The following is a 13,637-nucleotide window of genomic DNA, read 5'->3' as shown; positions in this document are numbered from 1 at the left end:
AGGATTGGACAATGCGTTGCCTTCATGTGATAGGTCCCTTCCACTGCAGTTCAACCTCTCAGGCACTTATGTAGTGTGAATGGTGTGATTCTGCTCATGTTCTCTATCCCCCTCTTTCAGGCATTTCAGCTGCCAACAGCATCTCGAAGCTGGTAGCTGCATGCACATTCACACATGATTTCTAAATTTAATATTAAGAAGGCATTTACTTCTAAATCAGAGTGGGAGAGGCTGTACTGTTGTGCTCCAATCCCACCCCTCCCAGTTCTTGTCCTCTTGGCCAATGCTGTGAAGGATCATGGGAATAGCTGCTTCTTAGCCAAGGGCATGGTTTTTCTGGCCTTGTTTTAAATTGTAGGGGTTTCTATGCCTGTATTAAGCTCTCCCATGTGGTGAACTGCAGGTAGCAGTTCTGTCAAGTGTCTTGGCTAAGACCTTTTTCATCTCATTTCATCACCTACCCTGAGATCCTCCCCCCCCCTTCTGTCTAGGAAAAGAAAAAATAATGTGCTTGTTCTATAGGAATAATGTTGTTTTTTTCCCTACAGGAAGGCTACCTTCTCATTATGTATTACCAAGAAGGAAACCTGCTGATGCTGGGGTTCAGCTACTATAGTGTGAAGACATTTGGAGAGTATATTGGTAAATCATAATCTGGGAAGGATTTCAGGGGCTACATTCCAGCAATAGGCAAGTCCAAGCTCACAGGGCAGGGTCAAAGCAAACAGGGCAGAATTAAATATTCATATTACCTGTTTGCTCCAGCATGACATTCATGTAAGGAAACCATTACCTTTTTAACACCTCTGGGCATGTCAAATCTTCCCAGTTTGCAAGGTAGAGCTCCTGTCCTGTCAGTACACTGCTAGGAGACAGTCCTGGATGTTGAAAAGTCATATGGATGAATATCTGAAAACTATGCCACAATATTTCTGATGCAGTTAGGTACACTCAGTTCTACAGTATCTTTAACCTGGATTAGTTGGAGAGTAATGAGGAATGATTTATGAAATGTCAATGAAAAAAGCACTAGAAAGTGATTTCTTTCATATATTGCTATTGGGAGATTCAGAGACAAAAACTGGTTTCAAGTTGTTTGGGACTAAAGTATGTCTTGTGTAATTCTCTGAAGCTTTACAATCAACCAAAGGAATTTACCCAAAGGGTGCTAATCTCATTTCTCTACAGGGTAATCCACCAAAGCTTCTACCTCTTAGTCCTATGAGTCAAAGGTGTTTTAAGGTTGGCGCCACATGGATAAACTACAAACCGCATTTCCCCATGACCTAAGAAGGAATGGCAAAGTCAGAGGAACTGACTCAGCTTTCCCCCTGGCCTTATCTGACTAAATTTGCATGCAAGGCTACCTCCTATCAGTACTTCACAATTTCTGATACAATTACTGCTAGCTATATACATCTTGGGTTTTCATCCAAGTACTAACAAAGGCTGACCCTGTTTGGCTCCAATCTGGTCCAGTTTTTTTTTTTATTATTATTATTATTCAGACGTTTAAGGAACCATCAAAATTGCAAATAGGTTCAGCCCAATGGACAACACCTTTAAGTGTGGACTAAAATCCTAAGTGGATTTACTGCTCCACTGACATCAGAGCCACCAGTTGTCACTGGGCACATGTAGAACTAGAACAAGTAGAACCTAAAAATGATGTTGAAGGGTGCAGTGCTCCTTAGAGATGTAAAAATTATGGAAATTTTGAACCGGGCGGGGGGGGGGGGAGTATTCCTTGATTTTTTCCCTTCAGGGGAAATTAAGATTCTTAGAAAAATGGGGGGAAACCACACAAACAGTAACTATTACCACTCTTTACAGATTGAAAGTCTCTCTTGTTACTTTAGGAGCATAACATGCATTATGTTTAACTTGGCATAGTCTAAAAGTATGTTTGGTATATTAAAGGAACAGTTTTCTCTAGCCAATAACGTTCTTGCTTTTGTGTGGTTCATAGTACACTTAGACTAAGACTCTGTACATTTTGAGAAGTACAGGTAAGTTTCAGTTTATGTCAGGGTTGTGTTCCTGGACACATTATAGAAAATAGGGCTGACATAAATGGGGGAGGAACAGTTCCATAGGGAATCACTGAGACCAGAGGGATGCAATCTGATGGAGCTGAAACAGACTGAAAGTCAGATTTTACTCAACCTGCCACCAGTTTTAAAATGGTTTAAAGCATGAAGCTTAACAGTTTACCTATTTCAGTCTAGAAAAAAACCCTTCCTTTCTAATGGCTCACCCTCTTCATACCACTCACCCTCTTCATACCACTCTTCATAACTTGACATGATCTAAGCAGAACAATAATAATCAACCGAAAATCCCCCTCCCAATAAACCATACATAATGGTAGAAAGCATTTTGCCCTGAACAGCATGTTTATCCATTCATTTTTTTGGTCTTTGCTGGTGTTTTATGACCATACATGCACAATGAAGAAGCAGTTCCTTTCACTGAGTCCTCTCCCACCCTCTTACTTTCCTTCCCATTTCGGGCTGTCAATTTGTGAACCTGATTGCTCTTCAGCATCAGATTCTTCCAATGGAGACAAGGATGGTAACAGGAGGTCAATAAGATAATGCATATTACTATAAGTGCATTTAAACAATATTGCCTGTGTGGCTAATTAAGTTACTGAAATCACCACCCAGACAGCGTCTCTTCAGGAACAGAATATATGGAGCATTTTGTTGGAGTGAGGATGATGCACAGTTGCTTATGTAGAAGCTAGAAGGAGGGAGGGGATACAAATCAAGGAGTGATGTTTCATTCATTACAAGGAATATTCTATTCCTGGAGTGCAGGGGAATATATATCAGGTCAATATTGTTCATGTTTTCAGGGTAGAGGGGAAAGGTGCAGTTGACATGGTTCACAGCCAACACAGTCGGAGTGATGAAGAATGATGGAAACTGCAGTCTAACCACAGCAGAAGGGCCACATGTTCCTTCCAAGTGCAGGATCCCAGGTATATCGGATGCCCTTTATTTGGGGCCAGCTTCATATATGGGCCATCTCGCATCTTGTATCTCTTGATTTGTTGAGAGTAGGTACCAGGTCTGCTCCCAAAAGATCAACCCACAGTCACTTAATATGCACCAAAATGGCCTTATGTACCAAATACTGAGGGTTCACTTGCTGGGACTATGGTTGGTACAGTGCTGTTCATCTTCCTCTCTGGCCAGACAGGCAGAGCAGCCCCAAATTGCACCTTAGTTGCTGCTTTCAACAGACTCCATACCTAATCCCCAATTTTGCAACTACTTTTGGAAAGAGCGGGAACTAGCTGCACTCATAACAGATTTATACCTGCTCTTGGATCTACAGGTGTCTAAGGCTGCATACAGACTGGGGAAATAATCTGGTTTGACACCACTTTAACTGCCACAGCTCAAGGAATGGAATTTTGGAATGAAATTTGTAGTTTGTTGGGGCACCAGAGTGGGCCACACAGGGTGACACAACTGCTCACCAAATAGCTGTCTTTGTGGCTGTGTTGTTTGGCTGTGTTCCTTTAAAGTTCTGAAGATATTGTGTACGTGGCGAAGCTCAGTGGGAGGAGAAAGGAGAGATCCCTTTTTTGTTTTATTTAAATTGAATTTAAATTGAATGTTTTTAAAAATTCTTTTAAAATGTTATTTAAAAACATCATATCTTACCCAATTTTCACTTTAACCCCATGAAACTTTGTACATGTAAATACATTTAGATTGTACATATGATATTTTAATTTAAAGATATAATTTTAATTTTGGTAGTTGATTATGTCACAACTATTACCATTACATTACGTGATATATGAGAATTATGATTGATGAGTAACATTAAGTACAAAAAAATATTACTAAGGATGGCCATCTGTCAGGTATGCTTTGACTGAGAGTTCCTGCATGGCAGGGGATTGGACTGGATGGCCCTTGTGGTCTCTTCCAACTCTAGGATTCTATAGCGGAATACAGACTGCCCAAAAAGGGCCTTGTTTTGCTGCACGAGGAAGCTGCAGTGGACAAACCACGTGGCTCCCTTGCGCAGCAAAAAGAACCTGCAAAAAGCGGGTTCTTTCTGCGGCACCATAACAGTGCCACAGTGTGCCAATGGCGCACTCACAACGTCATTATGGGGGTGTGACGTGCGGATGCTAAGCGTCTGTCGCATCAAAATGGTGGTGCCCGTGTGTACAGGGTGCTGCCATTTTCACGCCCTTGTCACGTGCTAGGGGTGAGGCAAGTATGGGCGGTGTGCCCTCGGCCAACCCCTAGCACGTGATGAGGACGCACAATAGGCCCATCTGGATTGGGCCTATGATTCTCTATATTCTGGTCTGGGAAGAGCTCAGTCGGGTGTGTGCGTGACACCATGAGTTACTGTATTGGGTGATGCCAAACCTAATGACACCACTGCCTTGACCAAAGCCTGGAAAAGTTACTTTGGGATCTGTTCCTCTCTGCTAGTTGAGGTACTATGGGAATTTTACACTGTTCTAGGTAGTTCAGAAGGAGAACTGGTAAACTGCTGTCCCTTCTATTACCCAAACAGGCTGTGCCTTTAGTCAAAATAAGATAATGCAATATTAAATGAATAACCTGTATCCCTGAAAATTAGTTTTTCTTGCAGCCTCCTTGTGATTAAGTGATAGCATCTCAGCTGATAACGTGTCTGAGGGTGTTGGCAAGCTAACAGCACTTATTCCATAACAAATCCACAAACAATTATTTGCCAAAGCTGTTCTTGACTAAGCACACACAGAGGCACTTCTGTGTCCCCACATCTCTTTGAGCTCATACTGATGCCACTCTGTGGCATTTCAGCTGTATTTATGGACAGGAAATTGAAAAGATACTGTCTTTGGCTCTCATTCAGTCATTTGCTTTCTTTATCGCTTAAGGGGGAAAACTAATTTCTTCCCCTCAGAGAATTTAATTTCATAGCCAAATATATGAGCTGAAAATTAGAGGAGCAGGATTTTAATGTTGGGCCATAAAATTCTACTCAAGCGAGGCTGTCTAAGGTCCAAATGAGATCCTTACATGTGAATGTTATTCTGGCACCCTGGATCAAGGCACAGACATATTCTCTTTCTTGTATCACTGATTTTATTGCAAAAATAGGATCTCAACTATTTCAAGCTTTCAATAGGCCAGCTTTTTTCCTAACCATAGAACTCAAAGCAGAATGAGGTTACTAGCCACAAGATCCCTGCCAGTCTCACATCGTTGCACTTACCAGACCCTAGCCACAGGTTCCCTGCCAATCTCACATCTATGCACTTACCAGACCCAAATTTTAGCTCCAACAAGTCAGCTAATCATGTAATCACACACTTAGCCCACAGTATGTAAATGAAATCCAACTCTGTTATCCCTTCCCACCTAAATCTAAGAAAGCTTTTCAGTCTTAACCTATGCCTGTTGTCAATAATGGAGTGGATGACAAGAAAAGAGGTAGTCCTGGATAGTCAAAAGGCAGTTCAGGAGACAGAGATTCAGCCTATGGAGTTTATCTACCCAAGGGCTCCCGCCATGCTCCTGTTGTGTAAACGTCACCAAACTGTGACGGGAGCCTCCTGGTGGGATCGCGGATGGCACTATTAAGGTGGAATGATTTCATTTTTGTCATGGAAGCATTCTTGTAATTGTTTAAAAAAGGGCCCTTTTTTAATAACGATTTAATCCATTATTTAAAAAGGGCCCTTTTCTAAACAATTATGAGAACGCTTCCATGATGAAAATGGAAGCATTGCCCTTTAAAAGCGCCATCTGCGATCCCACCAGGAGGTTCCCATCGCAGAGCAGAAGGTAAATAATGTGATAAACTTCTATGTTGGATGTGGTTACACTCCGCCTGAAGAGTGCCTGCATCTTAGGTGTACATCTGGATTCAGCCCTAGAAGCTCAGGTTTTGGTGGTGGCCAGAAGTGCATTGGTACAGTTAAGCCTTGTACACCATCTGTGCTTCTTCACTGAGATGTCAGACCTGGCCACAGTGACACATGCCTTTGTTACATCCTGTTTAGTTTACTATAATGCACTATACTATGTGATTTCCCTTGGAGAGTATCCCAAAAGCTTCAACCAGTCCAAAGAGATGCAGCCAGATTGTCCCTTGTTGCAACAATCCCACTGGCTGCCCATCTGCTTCTGGGTAGAATGAAAACTACTGGAGATAACCGTACCCTGAATCATATAGGATTTTATAGGTCATTTCAAGGACTATATTCTCCCATATGAGAACCAGGTGATGTAGTGGTTTGACTGTTGGCGTATGAATTTGGAAACCACTGGATAACCCTGGGCAAGTCACACTCTCTCAGTCTCAGAAGATGACAATGGCAACCCCCCTCTGAAAATACTTGTCATGATAGTATCTCCTTAGAGAACAACATTCTCCCATACAAACCTGCCAAGTTTTGAGATCTTTTGGGCAAGATTTTTTCTATCTCACCACCCTCAAATGTACATTTTGGAGGAACGTGGGAGAGGACCTTCTTGGTGTCTGTTCTCAGGCTCTGGAACTCCCTTCTCAGAGAAGCTGGAATGGCACACACTTTACTGTTCTTCTGCAAGCAGGTAACCCCCTTTTAATTCCAGAGGCTTTTGGGAATTGATTTTCCAGGAAACAGGCCTTGTATAATGTTCTGGACTTTTTTCCACCCTAAATTTGTGTGAATTGGTTTTAATTTTATGATGCTTTAATTGATTTTTTGGTATGCTGTTAGTTTTTAATTATGTTTGTTTTAACAGTTGTAAGCAACCCTGAGTACCACAACTGGTGAAAATGTGGAATATAAATAAATTAACAAATGCAAGAATTATGATGCCATGAAGGGGGGAAAGTTTTTTTTTCTGGGACTTTTTTAAAAGTGGGATTGGAAATTAAAAAGAAGAAAAAATATATGAGAAGCCTGCAGATTGAAAGTCACTTTGCAACTTTAGAAATTAGAAATGAAGTATAGATCATTTGTTCTGACACCAAACTATTTGGAATATAATTACAAATTGAATTGAATTGTTTGTTTGTTTGTTTGTTTATTGTTGCAAATGGAGCTATAAGATCTTGAACTGGAAGGAACATCTGAACTATAAGGAACCTTTTTGGTTTTGTCACACTCCAGGGCTGGAAAACTGCCATCATTAATAACAGAAGAAACCATCAGCACTAGCTAAAGAGATAAAACCATTTTGTCTTGACTAGTACTCCATACTGTCAAACAGACATAATGCACTCATTCCTATAAAAAGAATTCAGAAAAGGAAACCAAGATGTGGAATTGTTATTAACCTTATATCATATGTGGTCTTAGATAACAGTCTTCCTCTTATATTTTAGAAATTACTTTGAGCCAATACATGTAAAATATTTCAATTTTATACATTTTTCTGGGGAAGACTTATTTGTCCCCACCTCCAAATATCACATTTCTAACCATGAAAATATTCAAAGACTGGTTCACTCTAACAAGAACATAAGACAATTTCAGGCAAATAGAATATTCACTACAAGCATCAACATATTCCTTCCTGCCACATGATACATGATGAAGTCATTTACCTTGTCTGGGATTCCCAGCTCTGCGTGCAGAACTGTACAGTCAAGTCAGTAATGCTGAACTCTAACCTAATCTGGCATCAACCTAGATTACCTAATGACTATGAGCAATCTATTCAGAAGCTTCAACTCCCTCCATGTACTATTGATCTAAACAATACTACTTTAGAGTGCATGGCTATCAGACTGAACCCTGTGTCTCACACTGACTCAGATTATTTAAAGTGAATAATTTCTCAGGAAGAATTAAGCAACTTTCCCCCCTTTGACTTGGCACTAGCTCTGACTCAATATTCTTCACTTAATAATTGTTTTGACATGAGGGAAGGACTCACAACTGGCAAGAAGATCTCCCCACACTAACCAGTTAGGTATGTGGAGAAATTCACCACACAGAGGTGTTTCTGAATGAATTTATTACATGACCCACTCCCTGGATTAGCAGAACTGCAGTAAAAATGTATACATTTGGGGGAAGACAACACATTCTATGAATATGGCTTTTAAAAATAAACTAGCATGCATTTCACATGCATATTTTTTTAAAATGGCCAAAATGCTGCCTACCTTTCTAAAACAAGAACAAACATGTTTTATTCAATGAGACAGACATTCGTCTGAAAACAGTGCACAAAAATATACAAAGAGTGTTTTCCTGTTGTTGCTTTTAAAGGAGCCACATGGGACTGGCAGTGAATGGGCATGCAGGTGGGGAAAGGAGGAAACTGGAGGGAATAGACTTGGCAGATAGACTGCTCCCTAACTACAGCTGCTGACTATTTCCAGATAAGCCAACAGAATAGTGAAGTTGACTATTGAAGGAAGGGTTAGCAGATTTCATACTTGTCATGCTGCCTTCCGTTTTTTAGTTGAAATGCCAAGATCCACCAACCAGGTGCAAAGACGTAGAATGAAAGAACAGGGGCCAATGGAGCATTCTCTGAGCTTAGGAACATGTTTCAGTGCCAGAACTTTAAACAATTCCTTTAAACAAAATCTTTTTTAAAAACAAAATCCTCCTTTGATTCACTACAAGTATAGTGGTTTGAGCATTAGACTAAGACTCAGGAAAATAGGATTCAAATCCCGGTGGCCATGAAAGCCACTCAGTCACACTCTCTCAGCCTCAGAGGATAGCAATGGCAAAGCCCCTCTGAAGAAACTTGCCAAGAAAGCCCCATAACAGGTTCGCTTTAGGATCGCCATAAGTCAGAAATGATTTAAACGCACACAACAACAACACAAGCAGATAACACAGACAGTCAATGTCCCCTTCCTTATTATTATTGTTATTACTTTTATACTCAGTAGGTACTCAAGGCAAGTGCCCCCTCCATGAATACATATATTAGAGCAAAGCTGTCATGAATCTAAGAATTTTTGCTTTTGCAGACTGTAAGCTGAAGTGCTACAAAAATCTGCACAACCACTTTGATCATAGATTGATCACAAAACAATGAAGATGTGTACCACAGGCAAAGAAGCAGTATCTGCACAAAACCACATGGTCATTTAAAATAGTAGATAGAAACTTTTGGAAATCTGAACCCATGGAAAAAGAACCATGCTTATGACTTTATGTACCTTTCAAGATGTATCTGTATATTATCATCATAATTAAAAATTCTTAAGTACAGGGCTTTAGTACTTTATATTCAGGAACACGCAGCCAGATTTTTCAGATATGGCAAGTAGTAGCACAGTTATTCAGCTGCAGCAGTGTAACTCCCCATCTTCTCTTACTCCACATTTATTACATCCAGTTGGGATACTGCAAAATTGTCAGGGGAAAGTCACTTGTTGGAATACAGTGTAACAGCTAATACACATTGGCTTCTCTGAGTCCTGCTCTCTATACCTTTGCCCTTTCTAATGAATGAAAGTGCCAGCTGAGAAGTTCACAACTTCCAAGGGCTACTATTTGGGCAATTCAAATTATCTGAATGAAAGCCATCTGGAAAGAAATATGAGTGCACTAGTAGTTATCATCTTGCATGGGAGAACACACCCTACTAGAAAGTAAAAAAGGTATTCCATTCATTCAGAACACATTTATTTTAGGTAGGTGTGATCACACAGACATTTGGACCAGCCTTGTCTGAGAGCTGACATCAAGTACAGTGCAGGGTGTACTTAGACAAACAGTGTTTAACATATAGTTTCAACACATGGTAGTGAAAGTATATACTGGCAGATGCTGCTTCTGACCTGCTCTGTTGTAAGGCCAGGAACCATTTTTGGGCTGCTCAGATGCACTCAGTAAAATGTTAGACTAAATTTAAGTTCAAGGGGCCCAAAGCTATCTATTCCAGATTTGTTTAGAGAATCAATAAACCACCAGCATTTTAAGGAGCAAAGTTTGTAAACATTACTTTTTTGAACTAGCTCTCTTCGAGTACCCCTACCAGTATGGGCACTGGCTGAGATGACGGATGGATTCACAGGACTTTTCCAAGCCATCCTATGTGGCATTAATTTAGTGTAGGGATATGTGTGAGAGAGGGAGAGAGATGGGGAGAGAGAAAGGGAGGGAGGGAGAGGTTGGGAGAGAGAGATTCTATATTTGATTTGTCTGAAAAAATCATAATGTGACCACCCCCCACCCCATATCTGTGGGATTCTTCAGAATTAATCCCTCTCACAGGAAGCCCTAAAATATATATGCTGTCCTTATTATTACTACCATCACCACCACTACCACCTCCCTGCCTGTATAGTCATAGGTTGAAACCTCCCAGTATAGAAAGCCAAGCTAAGCTTTGAGCATTCAGGGTCCAGTTTGCTTCTGCCTCCCTTATATTGCCAACCATTAACAAGATTTGCCTCTTTAAGCGGGCCATCCTTAAAAGACCTTACTGTGAGAAGTGACATTTATTCTGTTCCTGTTGATGCAGAAAAGCACAGGGTTTTTTTGTATATGCTATGTAAAGTGACATTTTAATTAATGCTAACAGGGGGAATAAAAGTGAACACCCACTTAAACTGTACATAGGGTGTTTATTGTCTTTATTTAAGGATACAAAGAGACTGCTTTTGGTTCTGAGTGAATTAATAGCTTAAGTCATGACCTGGCTGGTAATGAAGAAAGTGGAGAAAAAGTCAGGGTCAACAGATTCAATTTCCACCCCCATTATATCCAGAAAGCTCCATCTGTCTGTTAAATTGCTTGCCTTTTTAAAAAGTGAAACTTCATCTGTTTTAATTGCCAGCTACATAGATAGAATATTGATCCTGAAATATTTTATACTGGGTATAGACTGTAGAATAGCTTCAGTTAACATACTTCTTTTTGTCATTGCAAATTTATTTTGCTGCTCAGTTAGACAGTATATGACATGAAAATGACCCCAGATCGATGCTGCAGCTTAATCAAACTCCAGTATCTTGAAAGATGTTGTATTTTAAAGCAATGGTGCTCTCTAAAGCTGTTACCCATGCATAAATGTGGAGAATGGGCCTCCCAGCCTTCAGTACAAAGCTCAAAATTTAACACATGCTTTCAAGTGCTTGGCTGGAACAAAATGGGCTTCAACAGGGAGTAATGCTTTGCAGAATAGACAACTCAAGATGTAATCCTGTGATATCACAAATGTGTCAAGTGATCAAAGAAAGATGCAGACATTCTCCTCTGAGGTCTTCAATGAAGCTTCAGCCTTAGTGGGGGGAAGAGCCAAAGGCAGATCCCAGGGCAAGTTTAAAAATGTATTGTTTCTGGGTATTCATAGTCTCATTCATATAGTTAACAAGTAGAGACTTAACTAATACATACAATCTTGATATTCATATGCTCAGTCAAAAGGCAGATCAGGAAATAATGATTCAGCCTGTGGTGGATGGAGTTTCACTACCCTTGAAGACGCAGGTCCACAGCTTGGGTATGCTCCTGGATTCAGTTCTGAGCCTGGAAGCTCAAGTTTCAGCAGTGGCCAGTAGTGCATTTGCAAAGTTAAAATTGTGTGCCCCCTGCACCTATTCCTTGAGATATCAGATCTGGCCTCTGTGACACTTGCCCTGTTACACCCCAGTTGGATTACTGTAATGCACTCTATGTGGAGCTGCCTTTGAAGAGTGTTCAGAAACTTCAACTGGTCCAAACAACCACACTCAAATTGCTAACCGGGGCTGGTTACAGGGAATACACAACTTCTTTGTTGCAACATCTTCACTGGCTGTTGGTTCATTTCTGGGCACAATTCAAAATGCTAGTTTTGACTTATAAAATCCTATACAATTCAGGGATACAATTCAGATTTCATTAAACAATGACAAAACTTGTACTGAACCCAGTGATTTTGCCTTCACTCTTCTATAAGGTTGTTATTATTATCCTTGGCAATTCCTTGCCATCTGACAGTTGTACCACACACACAAGTTCAGTCAGTGAAGAGCTTATCATTGCATCTACATGCTGCTTGTCTAGCCCTGCCTACATAGCTTTGTCTATCCCTCTAAAGAGAGTTGGCAATCCTGCACTTGAGTAGCTCTGAACATCAGTCCCTAAGTACATGCAAACTGATGTGCATCCAACCTGCACAATCTGAGCAAATCCTGACTCTCACAATTATACTCCCATAGTATGGAGCCATGGTGTGTGGGTGTGGCACTGGCAGACAGCTATATGTCAGTAAACTGTATCGTCTAAAACAGGCAAATATTTACATCCTATAAATCAGAATATAATTAAGATAAACACTGACAGAACCCAGTCTACAGTCCACAAACCACTTTAGAATCTTAAATCTAGATGAAATAATTGAAAAGACTCCAGAATAATTTGAAGATAGCTGCACAGGTTTTTTTTAACCCTTAGTGGTGAAGACACTGACTCTATTGATGGCAAGGTCAGCAGGTTGGTAGTTCAAGGCCCGGGTACCGCATGATGGGGTGAGTTCCCATCACTAGTCCTAGCTAGCCAACCTAGCAGTTCGAAAGTATGCAAATGCAAGTAGATAAACAGGTACCACTCTGGTGGGAAGGTAAACAGCATTCTGTGCAATCATGCTGGCCACATGATCACAGAGTAGTCTTTGACAACGCTGGCTCTTCAGCTTAGTAATGGAGATGAGCACTACCACCAATGGTCAGACACAATTTGACAACCTTGTCAATGGGGAATACATTTACCTTTACTTCTAATTTCACTTGAGTTGTTGGGTTCTCAAGTTCTTAAAATCTGTGTATAGAAAGCATCTTGTGTATAAATTAATATTATCAAGGCAGTCTGAAGGATAAAGATACAATCTACAGCCAATTTTCTGTTGAGTGGCAAAACTGCAAGTGTTGCTGGACTGCAGCTCCCAGCATTCCTCACCTTTGCCAATGCTAGTTAGGACTGTTGGTTATTGCACTTCAACAACATCTGGATGACTGCATGAGTTCAACCCTGTTACCAAATATTGGCAATGTATTCTTAATACCTAAATCCAATTGTTAGCCTCAACAGGAGTAGGCCTATTTAATCAACAGGATTTAGCTCTACATGGGTTCCTATTGATTTAATGGGTCTTCTCTAGTTGGGGCTAACTAGTCCTGAGTCTGTGCATAGATTGAAATTTTACCCTCAGGTAGCTGTCATCATTCTCCATGCTGTAATAGAGATAAGATGCTATTATAACTTGGCAAAATCTCTTTTATGGTACATTAAGTATCTAGAATAAAGCTGTAAATATCTAAGCACTCACATCTTGGCACAGCAACTGAAGGCAAGAGATAATACAAGCAGCTATAGGGCATGATGTGGCACCAGACTGGGTTTTACTACAAGGTATGCACTCAACAGGGAGCAGTTGCTAACCATGACTTTTTGAAGAGTTTCCAAACAAGTGTCTGTCTCACCCATATGTTACACTTCTAAATGTCTACTTTTTTTAAAAAAAAAAACCCTAACATGTACACATAAAATTTGTAAATGTGAAGTAGCACAAAACCACTTTATATTACTGAAAATACTCCAGTGTTTTATGAACATAGTTGTACATTATAATGGAAACTCTTCCCCAATCTGATATGGAACCCTCCATATCATCTTTTATCATCTGGCTCCTGAAATTGAAAGTATTTTTCAGAGAGAAAGT

The 13,637-nt window shown here is 40.3% G+C and overlaps 1 protein-coding gene across 2 annotated transcripts in view; it reads right to left on the bottom strand.

The window, feature by feature from the left end:
- The window catches only part of INKA2 (inka box actin regulator 2), a 43,360-nt gene that overhangs the window by 18,543 nt on the left and 11,180 nt on the right, over positions 1 to 13,637 (bottom strand). The window contains exon 1 of one of the 2 annotated variants that reach the window (XM_089514412.1): positions 794 to 851. The exons of the other annotated variant lie outside the window; for it this stretch is intronic. Within the exon in view, the coding sequence (XP_089370538.1) occupies positions 794 to 814 (21 nt within the window). The 5' untranslated portion in view covers positions 815 to 851. Of the gene's footprint in view, positions 1 to 793; positions 852 to 13,637 lie in introns of those variants that run through there. 2 annotated transcript variants of the gene reach the window in all.

Source organism: Sceloporus occidentalis, unplaced genomic scaffold (genome assembly GCF_023333645.1).
Source record: "Sceloporus occidentalis isolate IW3139 unplaced genomic scaffold, rSceOcc1.0.p SCAF_3, whole genome shotgun sequence".
Classification (NCBI taxonomy): Eukaryota; Metazoa; Chordata; class Lepidosauria; order Squamata; family Phrynosomatidae; genus Sceloporus; species Sceloporus occidentalis.
This window is presented reverse-complemented; position numbering and strand designations above follow the sequence as displayed.